Here is a 26,990-nt window from a genome sequence, read left to right on the forward strand (position 1 = left end):
AGCTCCAAGCGACGATTTGAAAATTTATATAATGGATTGGTACCAATCAACAAGTAGAACATAAATTAAATCCAAATCGATCTACCAGTCAGTGCTGGAGATCGAAGAAGAAACCTATGGATTTTGGTTCGTAGATTTGTGACGTTCAAAGTTGTTTCATGAAAAAAAATTGAACTATAGAAGAGAAGGGGAAGGAGAGCTTTCGATTGGTACAAGTTGTGGGAACAAAGAAGATCGTACAACAACAATTTTAATAGTCCAGTGACTTAAATAAAAATTTTAAAATAGTTTAGTGACCGTCTTATAATTTTTTTAAATTGAGTGACCAAAAGGTAAACTTACTAATAGTTTAGTATTAGTAAGTTGTAGTTTACCCTACTTTTAACTATTATGGTTGAAAAATTGAATTAGAAGTTAAATCTATTACTAAATTCAATCATATTACTAAATTCACATTTAAAAATAATTATAATATTTAATTTAGAACTATTAGTTTAAAAGTTGAAACAAAATAGAAGTTGTGCAATCATACATTCAAAAATAATTAGAATTTAAATTATAATTATTAGTTAAAAGAGTTGTGCTAATTTTAAAATAGAGTTATTATTTAAATGAAACTCTAAGTATAAAATATAGGAAAAAAATTGTGATAATTATAATCGTAATTTACAATTATTAGTTTAATTTTTAGGTAAACACAAATTGTGTTAATTTTATTCATATGAATAGATTTATTACTTAATTAGAATTCTAAACATCTTAAATATCACTTAATTAATATTAAAGTTAATTAGGTTAATTAATTATTATTTTTAATAATGTTACTCAAACCTTAATTACATAAAGTAAAAATATATTGTATGTTGAATATGTTAAAATGCTTTAATTATCATTTGAAAATTTTCTATTATAATATTTGAATTGATAAGCTAATATATTTTAATTATACTCAATAATTCAAATAAGAAATATTATTTATGCTAAAATTGTAATTAGAAATATAATATTTAAAATTTTGATTAAATATTTATTGGTAGAAAAAACTAATTAAATATTAAGGTTCCGCTTGTTTGCCAGTAAAATATTTTCCGGAAAATGATTTCTGAAAAATGATTTACTTTTCTGGTGTTTGGATGAATCTGTGTAAAATATTTTCTGTTGTTTAGCAGATTTCTTGAAAATATTTTCCGGAAAAGCTGTTTTACATATATTAATAAATTTATATTTTAAATTGTTTTTTCATATATTGCAATGATTTTATTTATTTATTTATTTATTTATAAATAAATAAATCAAATTAAATATATAATAATACTCAATTATTAAACTAGAATATTACCCGTCATAAATTGAAAATAACCAAAATCTATTCACACTTTTTCAAATAAACGTCAAACACAAATACTTTAAGAAAAAAGAGAAACCCCTATAACATAGGTTTTCCTTGTATAAATAATGGAAGTTTATTAGCTTAATATTGATGACCACAAAATTTTATTGTTCATCAATTTAATTAAACAGAGAAATTATTTTTCTCAGACAAATGTATAATTTGAAGACATTGAAACTAGGAGCTCAAGTCAAAGCTCAAAGCCTTGTATGAATATACAACCAGTGACAAGGAACCAATTAATATCCTAGGAAAGTTGTTCTATATTGGTACAAGCTTCAACTTCATGCCATGTTTATCTGTCATGTATCATGCTGCTTGTTTTGGATTAGTTAAACTAATCAATCCTTTCTAGATTAAACATCACCATATCTTCAAGCCCTAACCGGAAATCGCTTTGAGGAAGACATTGGAGACTCTTGATTGCAATATCAGCTTTCTCTTTTGCCAACTTTTGTGCCCTTTCGATTCCCCCGCATTGCTTTACTAGTTCGATTGCTTCGTTAAGGGAACCAGTCTCGCAGAACTCAGATTCAATGATATCTCTAAGTTTTGGCTCTTTTTCGAGCGCAAAAATTACAGGTGCTGTGAGGTTGCCTTTTGCTAGATCACTACTAGCTAGTTTCCCTAGCTGCTCTGCTGATTGTGTAAAATCCAATATGTCATCAACAACTTGGAATGATAGGCCAAGATTCTTTCCATATTCATACATTTGCTCTGTTACACTATGATCAGCTCTACTGAAAATGACGGCTCCCTTGGTACTAGCTGCAATCAATGAAGTTGTTTTGTAATAACTCTTTAGCAAATAGTCCTCAAGTTTAACATCACAAGTTTACATTTTTCCTTTTTCAGTTAAGAAACGGCACAAAGTTTACATTTGCCGTGAAGCATGTCCCACGTAATCCTCATAACACGTGATTTTATAGCTTGTTTTAGATGGTCTCCAATTTAACTTGCATCACTAACATGAAGTAGAAAATAGGCAGCGGGCATCAAATCTCAAGCAAGAAAATTAACAAAAATGGTTCTAACTAGAGAAACTCTAAAAATTAGAAAAATGGTGACCATTATTATTCGCATGAAGACCTAAGATAACAAATTGCATAATTAATAGCAAGAGTTTCAGTCAAAAGTTCCACACTGTGAACAAATTATCATAAACAAAGCTGACCTGTTACTCAAGACCTATTCCCGTTCCTTTCTTTAATCTTGTATCCCCAAGTTTCAGGACTCATCTCCATAGTTTCACCCTATTCTAATTTAACGGAATCAAGTTATCTAAATACATCTGAGATAAAATAAACCAGCCAGCAGTGATGGGTAAGCATGTTACAATGATAGAATATGTTTGCAAATGGGCAGAATTAACTGTTGAAAAAGGATTGATAGATTCAATTCCATCAATGAACATCTTCCACAGAGATATATTTTGGAGTCATCCTCAAAAAGGAAAAGGCCAAAAGCCAAATAACTAAAGATTAAGTTCTAATCCGAGTCCTCTACACGTTAGGATAGATATAAAAAAACACAGAATTGAGTAGAAACCTAACAAAAGCGTGGAATAGCACAAAAAAAAAACACAACAACAACATGGAAATATTTTATCAACCACTCAACAACAATGAAGAGCATCAAAGAATGATCTCAAGGTAGAAAACAACTTGACTTAGACAAACTATGATCTACAAAACTGTGAATAAGCTCAACAAAAATCAGAACTCTTAGTAGAGATAACTTTCACATAGAATTTTTTCCATACATATATTTTCCCATATCCAAAACATATATTTCCTTTTAAGTTTTCTTCAATAATAAAGTAGAAACAGCATGCTCAAACACACAACAATTGCTTAAAACAAGATCTCTTAAGCATAATAAATAAATAAAGGAGAAGTTCACTACAGTATAATTGTACAAGCCACTAGAAGAAGAGCCTGATTCACCACTAGATACACTGAAACTACTGCATTTGCTATTTCTATGGGTTAACCCCTTCTCTATTGCTACTAGGGGGTAACTGCTACCAACTATATCTACGACCTCATCAACTTGATCATTACCTAACAAGAAAGAGAAGAAATATTAGTTTCTGCAATGATTTGGTTTACTACTACCTTGCTATCTGTAAATAAATCCAAAAATGCACAGAGGTTGGTAAATTACCTTTATACGGCTGCATTGATGAATTGCTAAGCCCTGACTCATTAAGAAGCTACAAAAACGGAAAAGACAAAGCAATATCATAAATGCCAATGTTGCATTTTGGATAAAAGAAAAAGAAAGGCACCAAATGATGAGATAGATGCATAAGGATACCTCCATTTCACAGGATTCAGCTTTTGCCTGGTTTTTCTGCTTCTCCAGCAAATAGTCATCCAAAAGTTTATGCAATTTGTACAATGTTTCATGACTTAGAGCATCAATATCGATCTCAATCTCATCCTCACCCATTTGACCATCACTAGAACTCTGCTCTTTAAGAAAGTCAACAATGTTTTCAGGCAATTCTCCCAACAAAGACTCTAATTCTGAGCTCAATTTATGCTTCTCCCGATCGGTCATGATCTGTCTGATGGGCTTTGGCTTGACCATAGCATCTTTTTGGTTAAATTTTTTTCTTTTTCAAAGGTAAAACATTACTATTCGTTTCACCTTGTATAGGTGTAGCTGTTGTTGAAGGCACAGCATCAACATTTTTTGTTACAGGCAACAAAGAAACAAAGAAAGGCAACAAATTTTAGGCATAAAATCGGTTAAAAGTGTGGACAAATAAAGAACAAGAAAAAAAAGAGCTTTATGCCATACCTTAAGCCAAGACCCAGAGAAGAATTCATGGTAGATTTACCTGAGAAAGAGAGAATGAGTGGAAACGAAACAGAATATGCTGAGAAGAGAAGATATGCGACAGACTTTTACCTGGAAGAGAAGATGAAGAACAGAAAAAGGAAAAAGAATGAAGAACGGAAGAAGGAGAATGAGCCTTACCTGGATAATCGAAAAATGTTTTACAAAAATGAAATCCGTAAGACATTTTCCCCTAAAACCCATTCATTTTACCAGTGTCTTGGAAAATATTTTCCAAATGTAAAATGTTTTCAGTCAAACAAACACTGGAAAATCAAGAAAACATTTTTCGGAAAATGTTTTCTTGCAAACAAACGGACCATAAATGCACAAAATAACTTACAAAACAACTGATATTATAAGTTAATTGTTTCAAAATTTAACAATAATTTAAAAATTCATAAAATTGAGAAATTATTAAAAAAATAGGAAATTTTATATTTAAAAAATGAAAAATGAAAATAGATCAGAACATAATTAAAAATATCGAATTTTTCTCCTTTTCTTATTAAAAGTTATGTTAGGGATCAACCAGATTAAGCTACGAACAAGTAAAAATAGCAAAAAAATTAAGAAATTGAGTACACAAATTTAACGTGGAAAAACTCCTCCAAAGAGGATAAAAAAATCATGGGCACAAATAATTTTATTATAATGATAAAAGAACGAAAAGTACAAAAGATGGAGATAAAAAAACTAAACCCCGAAACTCGAAAATAAATAACCATCAAAACGTAAACACAAAATTCTCCAAAAAGTGTTATGAGTTCTAATCTTTTAATGGGTGTATTCTCTAAGGTTGTAAAAGAGCTTATTTATAGGCTAAATTTGTAGGTCAAATAAATTATGCTAATAAATGTTAAATATATTATACTAATAAATACTAAATATTCTAGAAATAAAATATATTTTGTTTAACTTGACTTGTAAGCAATCTCTTATTTAACAGGAATTTGGGTTAAACAACTCTAACAATCTCCACCTTAACACAAATTCTCACAATGCCATCTTTGTCAAAGCCTGCCAGGGGCCTATCTTGAACTATGTAGGGAACTAACTGAGTCGAATCTGTGCTTAGAAGTTGGAAGACATCTAGCCTTCGACTTGTGTACTGCCAAATCAAAACTAAACTAGGTCTGATTTTCACGAACACGATGCCTAATTTTTCAGAACTTGCATCCAAAAGAGAACCTTTCTTCAACGAAATAGTCATACAATTTTCCCTTCTATGACCAAGTTGCCTCCGCTCCAAACGAGTTAACTTCAACTCTGTAACATATGAAGGACGTTCAATTTTACCGATCACTGTAGAACCTTCCAAAATAGAAATACTACCAGTCATTTTACCTTTTAACAAAACAAGAGCTCCACAAAACACCTTAATGTCGCTCGAATCAATATTGATTCTACAACTTTTTGAGTCTAAAATACTCAAGAAGATGAGATTCTTTCGTAAATCAAGTACATACGTCACATTTGAGAGTGTCCTAATCGTCTCATCATGCATTCTAATTTTAACAATACCAATACCAAGTACCTTACTAGATGAATCGTTTCATATATGCACAAATCCACCTTCAATCGAACTGTATGTAGAGAACCATTCTCTGTTGGGTCACTTGTGGAAAGAACATCTCGAATCTAAGATCCATTCGGATGTAAGCTCGGAGCTATCGCTTGTTGACACTAAAAAAAATCATCATGGCTTTCGTCACCCATATTAGCATCAACTACATCTTCCTCGTTACACTTAACAGCCCTTTTATTTCGTAGTTTATAACAATCTGATTTGATGTGACCTAACTTCTTACAATAACAACACCTTTTGTCTCGCTTCTTTGATGCTATCAAAACGGAAGCTTGCCTATCTGCCTTACTATCTAAACCAAACTCATGGTCGAGTTTGTATTTACTCAACAAATGACCATTCAAATCTTCGAACGATAGTTTATCTCTACCATGAATCAGGGTCTCCTTGAAAGACTTATATGAAGAAGGTAAATAGCACAATTATAGCATAGTCCGATCTTCATCGTCAATTTTAGCACCAACATTCTTTAAATCATTCAAAAGAGTAATAAATTGACTAATGTGATCTCTAAGAAGTTGACATTCATTCATGTGAAACATAAATAGACGTTGTTTCAACACTAAACGGTTAGCCAGAGGCTTAGTCGCACAAAGAGTTTCTAACCTTTTCCATAAGGCGGATGAGGTTTTCTCCATCAATACCTCTTACAATACTCTATTCGTGAGGCACAACTGGATTATAGATAGGGTCTTTTCATCAAGCTTTTCCCATTTTGTCTGATCTAGATTCTCAGTTTTTTTCTCGATAGACCTTTTTAGGCTGGTCTAAATTAGAATTTCCATCATTCGAACTTGCCACAGATTGAAATTTGTGGCACCATCGAACTTCTTAATTCAAACCTTGTTGCTTTCATATCTAAACAGGTTGATGTACAAAAATTGAACTAGCTCTGATACCATTTATTGAGAATCGACCCGATTAAGCAACAAATAAGTAAAAATAGTGGAAGAAATTAAGAAATTGAACACACAAATTTAACATGGAAAAACTCCTCCAAAGAGGATAAAAAAACAACTGGCAAAGATAATTTTACTATAATGGCAAAAGAACGAAAAGTATAAAAGATTGAGATAAAAAACTAAATTCTTAAATCCGAAAACAAAGAACCCTCAAAATGTAAATACAAAATTCTCCAAAAAGTGTTATGAGTTCTAATATTTTAATGGTGTGTTTTCTAATGTTGTAAAAAACCTATTTATAGGCTAAATTGTAGATTGCTAATAAATACTAAATATATTATACCAATAATATTAAATCTTCTAGAAAAAATATATTTTATTTAACTTGACTTGCAAGCAATCTCTTGTTTAATGAAATTTGGCTCACACAACTCTAACAAGTTAAAAAATACAAAGCACAAATCAAATATACTCTAATAAAATAACTATCGACAAAATTCACATAATAAATTTTAAGTAAAAGTAAATTTACACAAACCCTATATAATTTATCCAAGGAAAATTTTCAAACTTGGACACTGAAAAAATAGACTTGAACCTTTGCCAACTATTTTAATGTCTCAATAGCTGTCCATAAATTTCACTTTTACATAATTTATTGTTTTTAGAATTGAATTGGTCTATCGATTGAACCAACGGATCAAATTGATTAAATTGACTCTTAAATTAATTTTCTTTGTTTTTAATTTTTTTAATAATTTATTTAATTGAATTGGACAAACCAATCAAACTGGAAACTAATAGTCTGATCGGTTCAACCACCCATCTTATTCTAAAAACCACATTTCGATGATTAAGAAACAATTGATTTTTTTTTTAAAATGTAAGCTATACAAATGGTCATCCAACTTATTAGTGTGTTTTTATTTTGGTCACATAATTATAAAAAAAAATCAATTTAGGCACTAACATTAGTATCCCTTTCTGTTTTCATCACCCATCGTTAAAATGATAGCATAAATAATGATGTAATAGGCCCAATTTGCCCGGCCTGTTAGTAAAATAAACCAAATGAAAAAACAAAATTAAATAGTCCAATAAACGGTCCAAATTACAAAAATCCACCAAACCCAAAATCAATATGGCCCAACTAGCCTAAACCAGAAGTCAGAAACCCTAGCAGTAAGGGTTCCCAGCGCCGCAGCAGTAGCATCTCTTCGCTCTCCCTCCACACGTGACGAGCCTCCGTACGCGCGCGCCTTCGCCTCCGTACACGCCACGTCCTCCCTATGCAGTACCTGCGAACGCAAACACACAAACAAGCAGCAAAATGAAGAAAAAAAACAAAAAAAGAGCGACAAAAAGAAAATAGGAAAAGAAGGCAGAGAAAAAATAGATGTATTTTGATTTTTTTCTTTTCTTTTCGATTCGGCTATATAAGGCCATTTTTTAGCGTTTGTAGGGACCCTCACACGCTTACTGTATAAAAAAACACGAAATCAATACAAAAAAAATCAAAGAAGGTGATTTACCACTTTTGTTCTGCGTCTTTCTACTGTTCTCTTTTTTTTATTTTTTCTTCTTTCTTTCTTTGATAGGAAAAACAAAAAAGAAAAAGGAAACCATACCTTCGAAGTATGCCATCGCCGCTTTCCCAGTTTCCTTTCAAATTAGGGATGGAAGGAAGGGGATTTGAGGAAACGGCATAAGAAGAAAAGGGGGCTTAGTTTTTTCCTTCTTTTTTTTCTCTGATAGTTTAAAGGAGGTGGTCAAACATTAGGGATTTTAGGGTTTTGATTTAGTTTATATGGGGTTTAAGAAATGACACCGTTTAGGGCTAGCTTCAATGGCTCCAAAACGGTGCCGTATTGGCCTATACCCGATGACCCGACCCAGATGTGGCTGACTCCGCGTTTTGGGTCCGATGGGATTTTTGGGCACTTAGTCCCCCACTTTTTATGATGCATTCGAATTAATCTTTATATTTTACTTAAATTTGGCCATGCCTTTTATATTTTATTCCTATTGGGTCCGTACAGAGATGTTGCGTTTTGAAGGAAAGGGAAATTTCCCACTTAATCCTCATATTATCTGCATATCATGTGTCAGCCCTTTTAGTTTATTTTACATTTCTTTTTTTCTTGTTAATTTTGTTCTAAATTCATTCTAATCCTTTTTTGAATTCAGCAATACTTGATTATTTAATTTATTTAACCATTTATTATTTTGGATCTATTTGTTTTTAAAATCTAATATTAGTTAATGATTAAGCTTAATATTTTATTATCATTTTATGTTTTGTATGTATTATTGTTTCAAGTTTTTCTCAAACGTTATATATTATTACTTTTTTAAAATTATAATGTATTTTTATTATAAGTTTATTACGTATTATTATTTTAAATTTATTATGTATCACTACTTAAATTTATCATATTTTTATATTCTTATGTAAATTTGACATGGTTTGTATATACTTCTTGATGTCTTTATTTTATAATATTGACTTTAAAATTCATTCACATATTACTTCCTTTTATTGATATTTTATATTTCAAACCTTTGTGTATTTTATTTAAATTCTTTTATTCATACAATTTTCAATTCTCTTCTTTGTTATGTTTTTGTATTAGTTTGTGGGATGTTTCATTCGAGCTTAATTTTCCAATGCGTTTAGCCTTTAATTGTTAATATTGGTATGGATATATTATATGGAACTATTGCTTGTGTATGTATATATTATGTTGCTCATTTGTATTTAAGGGTTATATGAGTCCATTAGTGTACACTTTGGCCTACGAATTATCACTTCGCATTGTACATTCCATCGTGCTTTATTTGCCTAGAAAGTTATGTTTAATATCATTTAAGTATCAAAACCAATTTATTCAAAAACTTTCAAGATAACGCAAAGTTCGGTATTTGGAATCTTCAAAAGAATTGAGCCCTAACGTATTGGGTTTCAATTTTCCTCGTCGAATCTAAATAATCGAGAACATCTCTTTAAATTAAAACATAAATAAAGAGCTCATTCTCGGGAATTCGACGCGTTGTGTCCTAACGTATTGGATATGACATGTTGCTTTCTCGAGGCGAGGATTTTTCTAATAAATGCAATATTCGATATTTAGGAATTTTGTGAAATCGAGCCCTAACTTATTGGGTTTTGATTTTCTCATTTGACCCAAATAATCAGATATCCTTCTCAAAATACATAGGTTTTAAAAGTCAAGAGATAAACTTAATTTTGAGGATTTAAAATGTAGTACTCTAATTTACTGAGTGTGACAATTTATCTCTTTGAAATAAGTGAGTCTTATCATCTAATTTATTTAATTCAAATTTTCTTTTCAAAGGATCGTATTTTAAAATCTTTTCAAATTCTCGACACTAAGACATTAAACAATCAATTCGGTACCAATTTTGGGCGTTACGAGGGTGTCAACCCTTCCTCGTGCGTAACCGACTCCCGAACCTGTTTTCTCAAAATTCGTAGACCTAAAATCATTTTTAATGTGATCCGATCACACCTCATTAAAATATCGGTGGCGACTCCCAATTTTCATTTTCAAAGTCGATCCCCCGTTTTTCAAATTTAAAAATGGTTTATACAAATGACATAATTTTTTTCTAACAGATATAATAACACATTTAGTCATCAATACTTATATATTTTATCAATTCGATTTTAATTCTAAATAATTTAATACATTTAATCTTTTGCATTTATAAATTTTATCGATTTAATCCTCAAACACATATTAATCAATTATAAATATTAAAAATATTTCATATTTGAATAGGAATTATAAATATTTTATATACATTTTAGTGGAGATTTTAAACTGTACAAACAAGATTAGAGATTGACAAGTACTCTAAAGAATATAATAAATTATTAAAAATAAATATTAAAAAAAGACATAATAGTTTTTTAAAATTATCTGATAAAAAAATACATTCTGGAATAAGAAAACCATGTTGCTACTATCGAGGACTAAGTGAAATAATTTGTTGCCGACTTTATGGTGATAGGCCGGAATGTCAGATGAGGATAGTAAATCGGATTCTGAGTTGCGTTGAAAGCGAAAGGGAAAACCAATCTCAAAGAAAGCAAAGAAGCATTTGAAGAAGACGAATAAGGTAAATAAAGCACTAAAGAAGGCAAACTAGAAGGTAAGGAAGACGACTGATCCTCCATTGAATCAATTGATCAAACAGATTCTAGACGTTGAGGGCTATGAATAGTCTTCTTATTAGGCCTTTGCGACATGGAAGCTTCACAAAAAACCGGCTTTCATTGCCGCTTCTCGAACCCAAAATCAAGCTCGCTCCCTCTCCCAACCTCTCAATCTTGCCCATCACCAACACCTTGTTGGATTCGCTACTATTTTCTGCAGCAGCCATTGATAAATATATTCTTAAACAACCATTGAAAATCGCTCACTCTCTCTAAAAACAAAAATTTCAATAAACCCCAAAAGCTCAAAATCAAAGAACCCAAATTCAAATAAGGTCAAATAACAAAAAAAAAAGGAGAGAGACCCAAATTTAGAAATTGAAAACTGAATTCAACAGCTAATACTATTGAAAAGAATCGAATACAAACTCATGTTCTTGGACCCCATCCCAAAAATACAAAGGCCCTGGAAATATAAAAAGAGAGAGAGTGTTTTTTTTTACTTTGATTATATATATTCATATTTAATTACATGTATTTGAAATCAAATTGATAATATATATAATTATTAAAGATTAAATAAATTATCCTACCAATTAAAAAACTACTTCATTATTTAAGTCCTAACGAAAGCATCATACTTGTTTGCGTTTATTGGAATAGTTTGAAGTATCTCATAACTCTTTTGTACAGAATTTCAGAATTTAGGTTTATTATTTTTATTTTTAGTAATTTAATTTTTTTCTTTTAGATTTTAAAATTTAAATTGATTGTTAATATTGTTAAATTTTTTAAAGAATTTATTGATGTGACCTTTTAAAATAAAAATATTAACAGGATGTAACTAAAAATGGCATAATAAACTTGAATTTAACAAAATAATTTTAATAGTTTTAATAGTTGAACTTGAATTTTAAAACTTGAAAAGTAAAGAGACTAAATCCTAAAATTAAAGATATAAGAATTAAATTCTAAATTTATGAATAATACAAAAAAACTTGTTACATAAACTTTGTTTTTACATGGAAAAATTTTCTTAATTGATGGTATTAATTATAAGAGACTAAATTGCACATTATAACACTATGATTTCGCAAGGCAAGGAATAGTTATTGACTTTAACAATTCATGCAGAGTTATATTCTCAACATAAAACAATAATATCTGGTTGAAAAAAACTAGAATATTAGATTAAGGTTTTAAAGTTATTATTTTTAAGAGTATGTTTAGAAAGACACTTAGTAATTAAATTTGAATGTAATTGTACATGTGAGACATGTTTATGTAACTATTAAGGTTTTCAAAATTAGATTGGTGGTCAAACTGGTCAGGCCACTAGTTTGATTAAATAAATAATTAAAAATTTTATTAAAAATGAAAAAAATATATTAAAATTTCATTCAGCCGTTTGATTCAACTAGTTCAAAGCTCCTTTCTGAACCAATACTCCAGCCAATTTCTGATCCATTAGTCTGATCGATTGCTTCGGTCTAGTGCAGTTCAGGCAACTTTGGTAACCATTATAATTAGTGATCATAGTGACTTGAGTGTAATTAGATCACCTCAATTATACTATTTGATTATTATAAGGAAGAGGATGAAAATTGAAGTAATTATGTGGGTAAGTACAAATAATTACACTTGTTGACAATAAGAATCAACATGGAGAGGAATTGGCAGAGGTGAAAGATGGTTCACCCTTGAAAGACGGAGGGTCATCATGGAGAGAGAGAGAGAGAGAGAGAGAGAGAGAGAGAGAGAGTGTGTGTGTGTGTGTAATGACCCGGTTTTCAGTAGTGTCAAAAAATATAGTTTCGAGACTTTGTTTCCATAATTTGAGCCTATAAATATTAAATAGAGATATTTATGGAGTTAGTATATTGCTGAATGGAAAAATGGTTAAGTGATTTAGCCAAAATTGTGAGTAATTAATCCCCAAGGACTAAATTGTAAAAGTTTAATCATTATAGATTTTTAACTAGAATAAGGCTTGGGGACTTAGATATCAATTATCCAAGAGGTTAAAATAAAAAAATAAACCAATACTAAATGGATGATAGTGGGATGTGATGTTAATGGTCATTAGTTTAAGTTAATTAAAGGTTAATGTTAATTAAACACAATCAAATTGATTAATTAAGCTTAATTATGATTTAATACACCTATATAAGTAATATTGAGCAGAGATGTTATCATCTTCTCCAAACTCAACCATTGACTGCACCCAACGTACGTACACCGGGGCTAAGAATCAACACTAAAATAATCAATAATATGACGGTATACTACAAATGTGACTGGCCAGTTGTAATATTTATGGTGTTACAATGGAACACTTGAGTACTATAAGGATCAAACCTAGGAGAGTCGAGGACAAAGTGATTCCTAATTGAAAAGCTTGTAATAAAGAAGTCTAGCTAACTACTTACTAAGCTTATATTACAACAAATCATGATCAAGGTTAATTATACTAATTGGCTAGTTAACACTAAAAATGACTAAATTGCAAAATAGACAATATTACAAAATTAAAAATTCAATGAAAAACATCGGTTGGTTGAATTCCATGTTACTAATTAGTCTTCGAATTAGGGATCTAAAAGGTTTAAACTTCTAATTAGCTTATTTTATCTTTTGGTCAACATTTTACCAAATTAGACAATTTAGTCCGGTTTATCTCTCGACCTCACCAAACTAACTTGGGCTAAATGAATTTATGCTCAATAGGCTCTCCTTTTTGTCTCACCTACCTAAATGTCCCCTTAGAGGCGCCAATTCTAAGTTTTGAAGGTTATTCAATTTAGTCTAATTTTTACGATTTAGTCCCTATACCAACAACTAACTAAGCAACATTTCCATCAACTAACCACCATAGATTTACCTACTCATCCTCATTTTCATACAAGAAATAACCCAACATACAAGAAAAACATACATTAAAACAAGCACAAGAAGAGGGTTAAAAAAAGTTTTAAGTTTTCTTGCAAGAAGCTTGAGGAATATGAAAATGGCAGCAATGGTGATGAAAAATAACACTAAATATCAATATTTTATCAGAGAAATAGAGCTATGCTATATTAAAGACTACAGATTAAAATGAAAATACAAGAGAGTTTTGAGTACTAAACAACAAATATGACCAAGCTATTGTGAGAATTAACTAACTACCAAGACAACTAAAAACCAGAAAAGTAACTAAACCCTAGAAAAATGGAGGAGAAGAAAACTAAAACCTAAGCTAAAAAAATGATATAAAACTAAAACTAAAGTGGTCTCTCTTTCTACACAACCAAAACATAGCTTTTCATTTAATTACAACCCAAAAAATTGGACCAAAATGCCCTTAAATGTCTAATTGTGATTGGGGTTGGACAAGAACTACCATTGCAGTCATTTTTATGTCTCGTCAAGCATTGTGTAACACCCCATACTCAACCCGGTCGTCGGGTTCGGACTATAGGATGCTACACTCTAATTTAAAATTTTAACTAAGACTTTCGACATTATTATTTGCAATTAATAAAAGAATGAAGAAATGAATATATCTGATACTACAACTAAGAGATAGACCTGTTCACTCGGCTCGGCCTGAAGGTTTGCTCAAAAAGTGGGAGGGTTTAGGCAAAAATATAGGCCCGAAAAAGGGGTTTGGGTAAAAAATAAGGTCTGTTTAAAAAACGAGTCGGGCTCAAGTAAGGCATTTTGGCTTGGGCTCAGCCCGACCCGAATTCACAAAAGGACAAAAAAATGCTATTTTTTTGTTGTTTTAATGCTTTTTCTTTTTGTTTTTTTCCCTATTTTACTACTATTTTACTATAATGTTGCTATTATTTTGTTGTTATTGTTTGGATATTGTATAACATTTGTTTTATTGTTAATTTTGTTATTATTTTAGAGGCATTTGCTTGTTAAGTTGCATCTATCTTAGTGTTATTTAAGTATGCATATTTTTTAAAATTTATTTTCAATTTGTTGGAAAATATTTATTTTAATTTTTTAGGATTTTTAATGTATTATATATATTTAAAAATATATAAAAAAATTAATATGGGCGGGCCGGGCCCGGGTTTGGAAAAAAATTTAGGCCCTTTTTTGGGCTAGATCGGGCTTGAGCTTAGTAAACGGGCCTAAGATTTTGGTTGGGCTTGACCCGGTCCATAAACACCTTTATTAAGAGATTTTCGAATTTACAAAAATCTATGTTGATGATAAAACTTTGATTTAATATACAACAGTTTCACAAAGTAACTTTAACATGTTAAAATAATCAGTTAGTATTAAAACAATTTATATTTTGACCACTTAATTTCATTTACAACAAAGACACTGAGACTTCGCCTCTAGGTTGCCTCGCTGTATGCATATTACAACTAAGAAACAAAATTTGCCGATGCACGACAATATCTAGTTTGGTCCTTTCTTGAACTTTCAAAATTCCCTATTTGCCTACAATGCATAACAACACAAGTAAGTTCTAAAGAACTTAATGAGTCTTCATACCTTACTAACACAACGCTAATACGAATGCACTTCATGGCTAGGACTCTATGATTGTCTTGCTTGTATTAGGATAGTATGCCATCCTCTTTGTCACAGTAGATGATTCCTTGATGGTTTCCCTTCTAATTTCCTTTTTAATTAATTACCTTTAATTAACTCCATGAATAATTCCCATGATACACCTTTCCCTAATGACTATCGATATTCCCATAAGACTATTCTTGGCGAATAGTCCCCATCGCAGACTATTAATAGCAGTTTTTCTTACCAAACTCAAGCTCGTATTACAATCCTCCTGGTGGTTCTCTTTGAAACAAATGACTTTTAGGCAGACTTCTAACAATGAATCCTCTATTTGCAGAATCATACTTATGAGACAGTTGTGGTGGACTACCATATCTTTTATATATAGTTTCGTATCAACAGATAGCTTGCACAATGTTTTAGACACAATACTTACTTAGATAAACAATTTCCTTATTTCAGAAGTATAATAGAATACCCTTGTATCGTTCCCAAAAAGACCTAGTGGATAGTCATATATAATATGACTTCCATATAATTTTCTTGTACAGTGGGATCGAACGTGAGATGTGCTACTAGTACGTGGACTTGTTCTTGGTAGAATTATAAATTTAGGTTTGGATTTCCAACAAACCTACAACTCTCACCAAAGTGAATTCCATAACTACAGTAGATGCAAGACTATAAGAGTAAGCCGACGAATTGTCATAACTTGTATCCGCTTCGATTTATCCGCTAACACAGGCACAATGGCCTTCTCAAAATAATAGATCACCTTTCTGCAGAATCATATGAATAACATAGGGTGGAATCATATTTACAAGATAATTCTGGCATTCCTTACAATGATAATCCTGGCGGACTTTCCCCATTTTAAATAGTCTTGACAGACTTCCACAAAAGATAGTCTTGACGGACTTCCCACATTATAGATAAGCCTTATGGACTTCCACATATACAGTATTGCCATGACTATGGTCTTCCATTCATCCCACTAAGGGCTCTTATACATCCCACACAAGGGCTCTCATATATTGGTGTGCATTGTTCTCCAAACCATTTCGAATATCCTATCTTAGCTCACTCCAACTGAACCTCCCTTAAAGCTATATATATAAAATGCATATGCAACCCGCAAATGACCATCCGAACCTCCACAAGGCCACATAAATAGAATGCATATCATACACCTATTCCGCCAATAAAGGCTACGAATCATACGACATATAACACACCAAACATTCCATTGAAATATCATAATCATACTTACTATCAGCCAATCATATCACTTTAATATGCAATAATGCATTACTCCAAACATATCATTTGCTTAACATAGTTAGCTTACAACCATTTTTATATTTTCATACCCTATTGCATACACTTACCATGCACCATTACTTCGACATATCATACTTATAATTCAACCATTGGATAGTTCATTATTCATATAACACTAAAGTAAACATATTCTACTCATGAAACTGTACAAAAACATCCTTTTACTAGTTGAGTTCTGGAACTCACTTGGAAGTTGACGCCAAATCCATCTACTAAGCCTTCTTCCTTTGTTACTCGAGCCTCATTGGTCAATACAACATAACAATCATTTCAGAATCCTACTAAGACCATTCATTATAATACAAACCATAATCTTTTTGCATGTAGGGGCCATATAAATGGTTACCTACCACTTTACCCAAAACATAATAGAATCAATAATCAACTGGAATTTTTAACTACATTTTCCCCTTAATTTTGATAATACAAGGATATTAGAAAGCTTACTAGCTTACAAGATTTCCAATTTCTAAGACTTAGACCTTAGTCTTTCCCCTTCATGCACAAACGCTCTTTAATCTTCTCTTTTCTATTGCAAACCTATTCACAACTGAAGAAGAAAAAGAAGAAGAAGAACATAAAAATAAAAGGATTATCCCTGAATACGAATGCCTCTCCTACATATATATAGTCCCTCCGACCCCTTTCATCGAAACCAATTCACAACCACCTGGAAAATACCTAAATCAATATGTCTCCCACTATGAAATATCTAGTTAATAACCAACCGGACTGTGGTTGAAATCCAACTTTTACTCAATCAGTCCGCTACTTGTTCTTATGTACAAAAAGAACCTGTCAGATTAGAGAACATTTCAATTTAGTATGCCAAAATCTTTTGCTACATACGACCCTACATATCCAGGTGTGACATAGCGGTATCACAATCCAAGACTAGGTATTGCGATATCATTGGAGTTGGCCTAAATTTCCTTCACTTCAGCACTATCAGGATATCACGACCTCTACGGTTCAATATCATGATACTCCATTCTGAATGATGATTTCTTCAAGTTCGGGCTATTATCAACTCCCTACATCACTCAATCATATTGTTAGGTCCCCTCATAACACATTTGGCCAATTTGGGTCTCAAAAGGGTGTAAAGCTAAACATAAATGTTTATTAATGCTTAAAACTAAAAATTGTCAAAAACATATAAAAGAAACTTAAATTGCTTAAGAATAAGCTCCTCAAGTGTGCTAGGTTATGTTTTGTACACTAGTATGCACTTTACATGTCAGTTTAGCCTACTACGATTTATCCGATGATGCACTTCGGTGCCAATCTGGTGTGTTGGTTGGACAATTTCTGTATCCATCTGAGTCTGAGTTATGTTAATAGGGGTGTAAATGATAAGCTTGATAAATACTATTGAAACAAAATGGTATATGCAATTAAATATATGTATATATATGAGTTTGATAAAGAAAATTTATACTAATGTGGAAACAAATTGAAAATAATCCCTAGGGGTTGAATTGAATGCGGATGAGTTGATAGACTCCAGAAATAAATTGAATGGTATAATGTTAATAGCATGTCGTAGAGATACATAAACGAGTACTTGATTCTTGAATAATATTGAATTGATATGTATTTAATGATTGGTAATTAGTAAGCAAATTGGAGTTAGTCATATATGTTGCAGCGTTGAATAGGTTGTTTGGTAATGTTCTAGTATGCTTACATATATAAATTGATGACGGAAAATGTTTAGCACTTTGGAACATGAATTGGTTGGATATTAGGTACATATATGCATGTTTTGCCTTAAAACATATTGGTAATGCTTATGTATATATATATCTTGAATCATAAATGCACCACTAAGCCTATTTCTCAGCGTATGACCTGCCAAATTGGCTGATAGTGTCATTGGGAGGTTTAACGTGTGTTTAAGTGATGTAGGGACGTATCAGAGATCGAAAATAAGCAAGAATGACACTAAGGGCAGTGGTATCGTAATATCTAACCCTTGGAATCACAACACCCCCAACAGTATAAAAGACCAAGGATTCCCTTTAGTGGTATCGCGATATCCCTTTGGGTATGGCAATATCCACCTCTCAAGGAAGACCCCAAGTTTCAACAATGTTCGAGATATCCTGATATCCTTTTTTGGGTATCGTAATATCACCTTTTTTAAGGGGAAAAACTTGAAAAAAAGGGCAACCTTTGTCTACCTTACCCACTAATCACACAAGGCCTGTGTAGGGGCATTTTTGGCACAAAAAGTCATCAGAATACACTTCAAAATAGCCAAAAATTGCTGAGAAGGAGAGACACACACATTAGCTTAGTTTTAGGTTTAGTTTTCTCTAGTTTTCTTTGCACCTTTCTGGGGTTTTTATTTTTCTCTTCTTCTACCTTAGATTAGAGTTTATTTTTCTGCATTTACTTATTGATCTTATTGTTCTTTATGTTAGTTAAGTTAGTTAGTATTGTAACTAAGGTTTATTTAAATTTCTAGTCCTTGTATTTCTCTTTGAAGACTTTTTAAGCTTTAGTTTAATTTATTTCAACTTATTTTACTTTAAATATGTTAAATTTTGGTTTTCTGATTAAATGCTTTTGGTTTCATGTTATTTAAGTTTTTTTGCATAAAAATCTCAACTTTTACATTTTTCCTTAACTTTAGTTTCATGGCTACCTTATTTTCCATTACTATGTTCATTTTCTTCACCTTGAGCATGTGTAGCTAAGCCTTTAAGAAGGTTAGTTGATAGAGATATGGATAAACTAAACTCTTTGGACAAAGGACTAAATCGTAACAAATTGGACTAATTTGAATAAAACTAAGAACTTAGGTAGAGACACCCCTAAGGGAATATTAAGATAAAGTGAGACTGGAAGGTAATATTGTTACGCATCCGTTCGTTAGTCTCGGATTAACCGATGAGGTCGGAAGATAAGTCAGACCTAATTTTTCTAAGTCGGTAAAATTGAGATCGGAAGATAAAATGGAGCCACTTAGCAATTCAAGTGATTTATGTCTAGAGTCCAAAATTTCGTGAACCACATCGAAGTCAACCAACCCCATTGGTTATTTGCTGGATAGCTCATTTAGTATACATTTCTTGAAATTTAGTCCTTAGGGTAGAATATTTAATTTTCTTGCAAAATCATCTTTTATGAAATGTTGTACTATAAAATCATACTAGTAACCACTTAGACTCTATTGTGTATGCTAGTTATTGCTCAATCGCCTCTTTCTGTGGGTTCGATCCTTGAAATACTTCGGTGTTTCATTATAACACTATAAAAATTACAACTGACCTGTACGCTTGCAGTAAAACTAGACTTTAAAAATAGTTTCATAAATTTAGTGTTTTAATGCGCACGTGCACAGCCGGTCAACATATGATTTGTTTTCAATGTGCGCAATTGTAGGTGATCCTCGAGAATACAATAAGTAGTTTCAGCATCCTAGAAATGATTCTCTGACTTAGCAAAGTTTGTAAAGTTCTCTTTTGACTAGTATATGACATGCACCTAGGGTTTAAGTAGATTTTGTATCGCAAATAGTCGATTTTGAAATTTGATTGATTAGTGTTATCTTGAAGTAACTTTTTGACATGTTTTGGCTTGAATGCAATTGGTACACTATTAAATTGGCTGTATTTGGGATGTTTAGGTGATACTTTAGGTCTTTCAAACTTGTTCCAAACTAGTCCTTTTAGAAATAGTGAGTTATGTCACAATAAGATCAACCAGAGAGTACGTCACGATGAGGCATGCTCAAGGTCATGATTGGCCTAGTCAGTGAGTTGTGTCACGATGAGGAACCCTTGAAGTCGCGACGTCTACCCATACTTTGAAATATTTACAATTTGGTCTTAATTCAATATGGGGTTAACATTAGAGCTTTCATAAGCTCGTATAAGACCCGATAATGAATGTGTATCAAATCATGTGTTTATTATATTCGTAAATGAAGGTTTAATGTTATGAATTAAACGTAATTGATCATAGTTTCTTCGAAAATGAATGTGACATCTTGTAACTTAGACTTGCCAATTAAGTTGGGTATCAGGGTGTTACACAAAGAGAGAGAGAGAGAGAGAGAGAGAGAGAGAGAGAAAGGGTTGTGCATATGCCTCCATTATTTAGGTGAGAGGTTGTATATGAGATATGTGATGCCACGTGTAAACATCTTGTTGGTAATAGGATTATATCATGTCTCCTTGTAGAGGCGATAATGTGACCTTATAGATCAATAATGCTACGTCGTAGGGTGGCTTAACAATTAATGATTGTCTCATCACAATTGAAGGGCTTTAGGCATTTCTGGTAGAGGTAGCTTATGACGAGAGTATGCTCAATGGTGTGACATTCAAGGGTGGCATATGGAGGAACAATAACACCCCATACTCGACTTGGTCGTTAGGTCCAAGCTAAGGGATGCCGCCACCGTTTCTGGAGTAATTACAATCAAACAAAACGTATATTCCATAAATACAATCATATATCCTAGATACACAATCACTAACCATGATGCCACATCAAATTTCAAACCGATGTGTATATGAGCATACAAAAGCTCTACTGATAACCCGAGATCATTGGAGGACTAAAATGTAACATTATAAAAGTTTTCAAGTTGATGTCACAACTTCCGAATTCAATGTCATGACCTTGGGGTTCAACATTGCGACTTCAAAGGTTGGTGTCACGACATCTAATTAATCCACTCACCTGTCCCTGTTTCTAGAATCGAGTTACAGGATGCTACAATACAAAATGAAAAATTATAAATAATTATTAGTAAAAAATTAAATTACCTTAATCAATTCAATCATGAAATACCATTTAAAATTTTTCCTAAGTCTTATATGAGCTTACATGGGCTCTAGAGTTAACCTGAGAAAAAACAAGGATCAAAATGTAACATTTTCAAAAGACAAAGGCAATCATGCAAAAAGTGGTCACACGTGTTGAAAAAAACGAGTTTGGAAAATTAAGTGGAAAATAAGTTTAGTTCTAAAAACAAGAACTTGGTTGTGATATCTAAAGTAATAAACACTTAATCAAAATTGTACCTTTTAGCTTTTTCTAGGATGAACGCTTCGACTGAATAGTCTTCTCCATTATCCTCAAGCTCACGTTTGTTGAGTGTGGGCTTGCTTCGAATCAGAAAATTTTCCACAGAATTACCAGTGGAGTAATTTCATAATTTATCTAAACTCTGTAGTTAAGTTGTTAATAAGAAAAATATCTTTAGAAATCTTCTAAAATAATTTCTTCAAGGAATTTTCTCTCTACAACTTTCTTTTAAATTCAAGTGTGTGAAAAATAAAGACCCATAACTCTCATTATATAGAGAGGGTTTAAAGAGTTCAACTATTATTAAATTTAATTACTTCAATATTAAATTAATATAATACATATCAGGATAAGTGATTAAATTTAATATTAAAATAATTACTTTAATATTAAATTAATAAAATACTATTAAGATAAGTATTAAATTAAATTAAATATTAAATTTATTAAAATAATATTATTTTTAAATAGTTAATTTGAATCAAATTATCCTGTAGAGTCCCAGTAGGAGTGTGATTCTTCCACTGCTTAACTGTAGAAGAACCACCGTCGCCGACCATCCGCCAACCACAAGAATGCTACCATCTTAGACGCTGGCATCGTTTTTGGTGGTGCAAGTGCGACACCCTTACAGTACCCCGAGCCATTTCGAATGCTGTTGATTTGATCCGAGCCAGTGATGGTTTGATCGCTCCGGTCTAGCTACCGATTCAACTAGTTTTGGGTCTTGGTCTTGGTTTTGGGTTTAGGAGCCCAATTTTCAATTCAGGTCCAATTTTCAAGTCCAATTACCATTTGGCCAATTGTCTGAATTAAAAAATTTATTTTAAAAAATATCATATTAATTTTAATTAATTTGATTAATTTTTTTACTTGATCAAAATTAGTTTTCCCATAAATCACTAAGATTTTCCAAAATAAAATTTCAAGAAAATTCTTTAATCAAGGTCTCTAATTGAATAATTCTCACATTTGCCTAATTTAATTCCACATCGAATAAATTGACTCAATTAAATTATTTCCAAAGTCGTAAAATTTTCTTTTGATTCAAAAGTAGTCCGGTCGAGGTTTTGTTGAGCTAGCGAAGGGACCAATCAGACATATACAATTAGGCGCTATTAATTGCAATTATGTCCAGAAGCATCGTTCCAATAATTCACAATTTACTTAATCATGGAGTCAATCGACACGAAGTACCACGATTGAAAACTCATTATTGTATACTCTTTACGATAGCAATTCATCTAACTACTTTGTCTAATGACCTCGCCATGTGTATGTTACCATCATATGATATCTCTTATTCCTTTGAGTTAAATCCGTTCACTTAATACAATCCTATTTTATCTCATTGTCACCATTGTGTCATCTTAATGATTTATATGATCACTATCAACAAATGACTGTGATAAATTGCTCGTTCGAGAACGAGCAACCCGTGGCCATATTTATCAATCCACATAATGCCAATGACAAGATATCATTAACTTTTTAATTGAGTTATGAATTCCACTGTTTCTAGTAAAGTCATGCCATACACAAGTCATGTACCCAACATACTGGCTATCATCTCGATCATCTTTAGAGCATTAGCCTCCACTTATATCAAAGCACATGAGTTACATACACATGGTCAGTGACTAACTCGGGATTTAGGCAAATCACACCAAGAATGTCACAAGTGAATTAATTCATAAACGGATTTAAAATTAATTCATTTTGGGTCCAGTCCAATGTATCATTTTGCCAATGAATACATCTATGTCTCTACCCATTGAGTCAACTGCTTCGATAGCCAAGACTAGCCATCTCTTCAATTGGAATTGTAAACGACAGAATAATCATTTAGACTGCCAATGATGCTGACTTTGATTCTTTTACGGGATTATGAACTTGTTTAGATTATCTACTAAAGTAAGTTGTCTTTCTCACAATATAAATGTTCTAATACTTGCTTGTCACAATTTGTGCTAATATTTGAACTTAGACAATCAATGAACTGTAACACCTCATTACCCGATCCAATCATCGGGTCTGAGTAATGAGATATCACATGCGTTGTCGAAGCAACTAACATCATTCTCCATAATGAATTCAAATCATACATTTAGACTCAAAGCCTTGTCATGCTCAATATAGCAATATCTCAACTATTAACTTGTTTATTCATTTCATTTCATTTCATGCATCCTTATTAAATATATATATACCTATTCACATTAAAAACATTATAACCTCATCTAAAAACTCACGTAGCAACACCAACACTAAGACATATACATAGTACATACCATTAACAACTATTATATATGACAATTTATAAAGTGTTTCAAAGTATGCAATATTTCGCCAACTAAGCTTAATATCACATAAAATCCTATAGGTACATGCCGACCAGACTAACAAAAATTTTCACCCACTCTATAAGTGTGGGATTTTCTACTGGATATTGATAACCATGAGTGCACACGATTGAACCCAACCTATGCACAGAAATCAAATATAATGCTAAGTAATCAACTCAATGGCATTTCTACAACTAATATTTAACATTACATAGATTACAAAAGGACATAAATAAAATAAAATAAAATAAAATAAACAAAGGTTTGTAAGCATCTTAATATGTTAAATTATATTATAAGGACATAATCCTTCCGTATTGCATTTATAGTCATACCAACTAGTTGTCAAATATTCATCTTCAAATTCCTGACCTATAACCCCAAAATTCAATTAATCATTTCATAATCGCTTGCATTCACATAAATCATGCTTACAACAATTCATATCATTCTATTTTATTTATGGTCATATCATTTCTTAGCAACTCAAACCATGTCCACAACATCGCAAATGTTCCAATTGCATATTTAGCCAACCTACATTTATAACATTCAAGCAACTTAAATTCCATCACTACGATGACTTATTTTACATCAATAATACAACTTATGTTCGTGATTATTTGAACAGTGTAAACGAATATTCGGACAGCTTACAATGACAACATAACATGTTTTAAAATAACATTAAGTGCAATTTTGTTTTCTAACTTATTTTAGACAACATTTAATCACCAAAAATGCAGTGCCATAACTAATTTTAGACTCATTTGTACACCTTAATGTGTAGCACTTAAACACTTCAATTTACATCATTTGAGCACCTCAATTTGCAGCAATTAAACACTTCAATTTACAGCATTTAAGCACCTCAACTGACAACACTTTAACATCCCAATTAACAACAGTTATACACCTCAATTACATAGATAAAACATCTCAATTTCCTGCAACTAAACAATTCAATTTGATGTAATTAAAACACTTCAATTCACAACATTTAAACACTTCAATTTGCAGCACTTTAAAACTTCAATTCTCAACATTTAAACACCTCAATTTGCAACACTTTAACACTTCAATTTACAGCATTTAAACACTTCAATTTGCAGAACTTTAACATCTCAATTAACAACATTTATGCACCTCAATTATAGCGATAAAACATCTCAATTTCCAGCAACTAAACAATTCAATTTTTAGTACTTAAAACACTTCAATTTGCAGCATTTAAACACTTCAATTTGCAGCACTTTAACACTTCAATTCACAACATTTAAATAGTACTTCAATGTGCAACACTTTAACACTTCAATTTACAACATTTAAGCACTTCAATTTGCAGCACTTTAACATCTTAATTAACAACATTTATACACCTCAATTACAGCGATAAAACATCTTAATTTCCAGCAACTAAACACTTCAATTTGCAGCACTTTAACATGTCAATTAACAACGTTTATACACTTCAATTTACAGAAATAAAACATCTCAATTTGCAGCAACTAAACACTTCAAATTGCAGTACTTAAATAGGGCTTTAAAAGTACAAAAACGAGTAGCAACAACATCTACTTTGCTTGAGCAATAGGAAATTTTTGCACTAACTGGACAACTACTAAATCTGAAATAAACGAGTTTAACCAATACAAAATAGTAGCAACCATGAAATTTGTAAAAAACAACTTTTTCCCTATTTAACTAACGCCGAATCATCCATGTAAAATTTGATAAGAATTTCAAGCATGGAAATAATAAAGGAGTTTAAAGAAAACTCACCATTAGCAACACTCAATTTGTATTTCTAAAATAACATGACATTCGGCAAATAAAACTCGATTTATTCATTAACAACACATCATCAATATCAATCCCAGAGTTATACATTTTAACCACGAAACCCAAGCACTATAAATTACAACTATAACTCCTATCAATTTTTTGTTTTAAGATGCCATAATTTCATTAATAAGACTGTTTAAATTACGACAATTAATCCACTTCAGATAATGTTTTAATACAACATAAATACTTACAACATGAATACTTACATTTTAATCACGATACAATAGTGGGACATCTTAATTATAACTATGACATCTTCTAATTGTAGCTTAGGACATTAATATTTAATCAATTCCAGCAGTAGGTTATCTTAATTTCATTACAAAAAGTCATATTTGGACAACATGCATAGAGTTTGGATGCCACGGCAATTCACTCCATAACTAACAATCATCAAGACTTTTCCCTCAATTTTCATCACACTTATCAGTAGCAGAGTACAACCAATCATTCAAGAAATAACTTAAACTCACACCATAACTAAACAACAACTATTTTTTTTTATTTTCAACCATTTCTTCAAATTTCCAACATGATTTATTTGCTCCTAGCCAAAAATCAACAAGAGCTAATTGACAGTTTAATCATAAAATTCAGACGACTTAGTTGAAGTCACCAACTAGTTTAATTTGACTTGACAATTAACTAAACGAGTAAGTGTGTGTAAATTTCAAGGGAAACTTATCAAATTCCTCCCAAAATTGCTATTACGAGCACAAACTTTCTCCTTGCCTTTACCACTTTGATCGTCTCCCACCTCTCAAGCTTCTTAATATGAAGAAACAACTATTTAATATGCCAAATTCATGGCCTCTTTCTCCATGCAACCGACCTATCTTTTTATTTCGTCCATTCGGACTAGCAAAAGAAAAGAAAAGTAAAAAGTACAGATAAAGAAAAATATAATATAGAAGAAAACATGAAGTTTTCCCCTTCCTTTCACCACTGATTTCCCTTCTCACAGTTAAGGAAAACTAAA

At 31.5% G+C, this 26,990-nt stretch overlaps 1 protein-coding gene across 2 annotated transcripts; it reads right to left on the reverse strand.

Annotated features, from left to right (window-relative positions):
* Positions 1-1,449: 1,449 nt before the first annotated feature.
* Positions 1,450-4,343, reverse strand: LOC105798922 (solanesyl diphosphate synthase 1, chloroplastic). 2 transcript variants are annotated; one of them, XM_052620749.1, is made up of 4 exons: positions 4,199-4,343; positions 3,710-4,060; positions 3,557-3,605; positions 1,450-2,158 (listed from the first exon to the last, which is right to left on the reverse strand). In XM_052620749.1, exons 2-4 carry the CDS (start codon positions 3,983-3,985, stop codon positions 1,728-1,730), a joined length of 756 nt encoding a protein of 251 aa, XP_052476709.1. In that variant the 5' UTR covers positions 3,986-4,060; positions 4,199-4,343; the 3' UTR covers positions 1,450-1,727. The 2 variants fall into 2 exon arrangements, with proteins under 2 accessions (XP_052476709.1, XP_012484626.1); XM_012629172.2 differs by having other exon boundaries at positions 1,451-2,158; positions 3,710-4,307.
* Between the last annotated feature and the right edge of the window lie 22,647 nt (positions 4,344-26,990).

Source organism: Gossypium raimondii, chromosome 9 (assembly GCF_025698545.1).
Source record: "Gossypium raimondii isolate GPD5lz chromosome 9, ASM2569854v1, whole genome shotgun sequence".
In the NCBI taxonomy this organism is placed as follows: domain Eukaryota; kingdom Viridiplantae; phylum Streptophyta; class Magnoliopsida; order Malvales; family Malvaceae; genus Gossypium; species Gossypium raimondii.

What these genes read in the sequence shown, in the direction of transcription:
- LOC105798922 (XM_052620749.1), bottom strand. Translation starts at nt 3,985, where the DNA reads ATGGTCAAGCCAAAGCCCATCAGACAGATCATGACCGATCGGGAGAAG. An exon ending in CTGAATCCTGTGAAATGGAG is followed by an intron (nt 3,606 to 3,709) that starts GTATCCTTATGC and finishes CCGTTTTTGTAG; the next exon opens with CTTCTTAATGAGTCAGGGCT. An exon ending in ATCAATGCAGCCGTATAAAG is followed by an intron (nt 2,159 to 3,556) that starts GTAATTTACCAA and finishes CATTGATTGCAG; the next exon opens with CTAGTACCAAGGGAGCCGTC.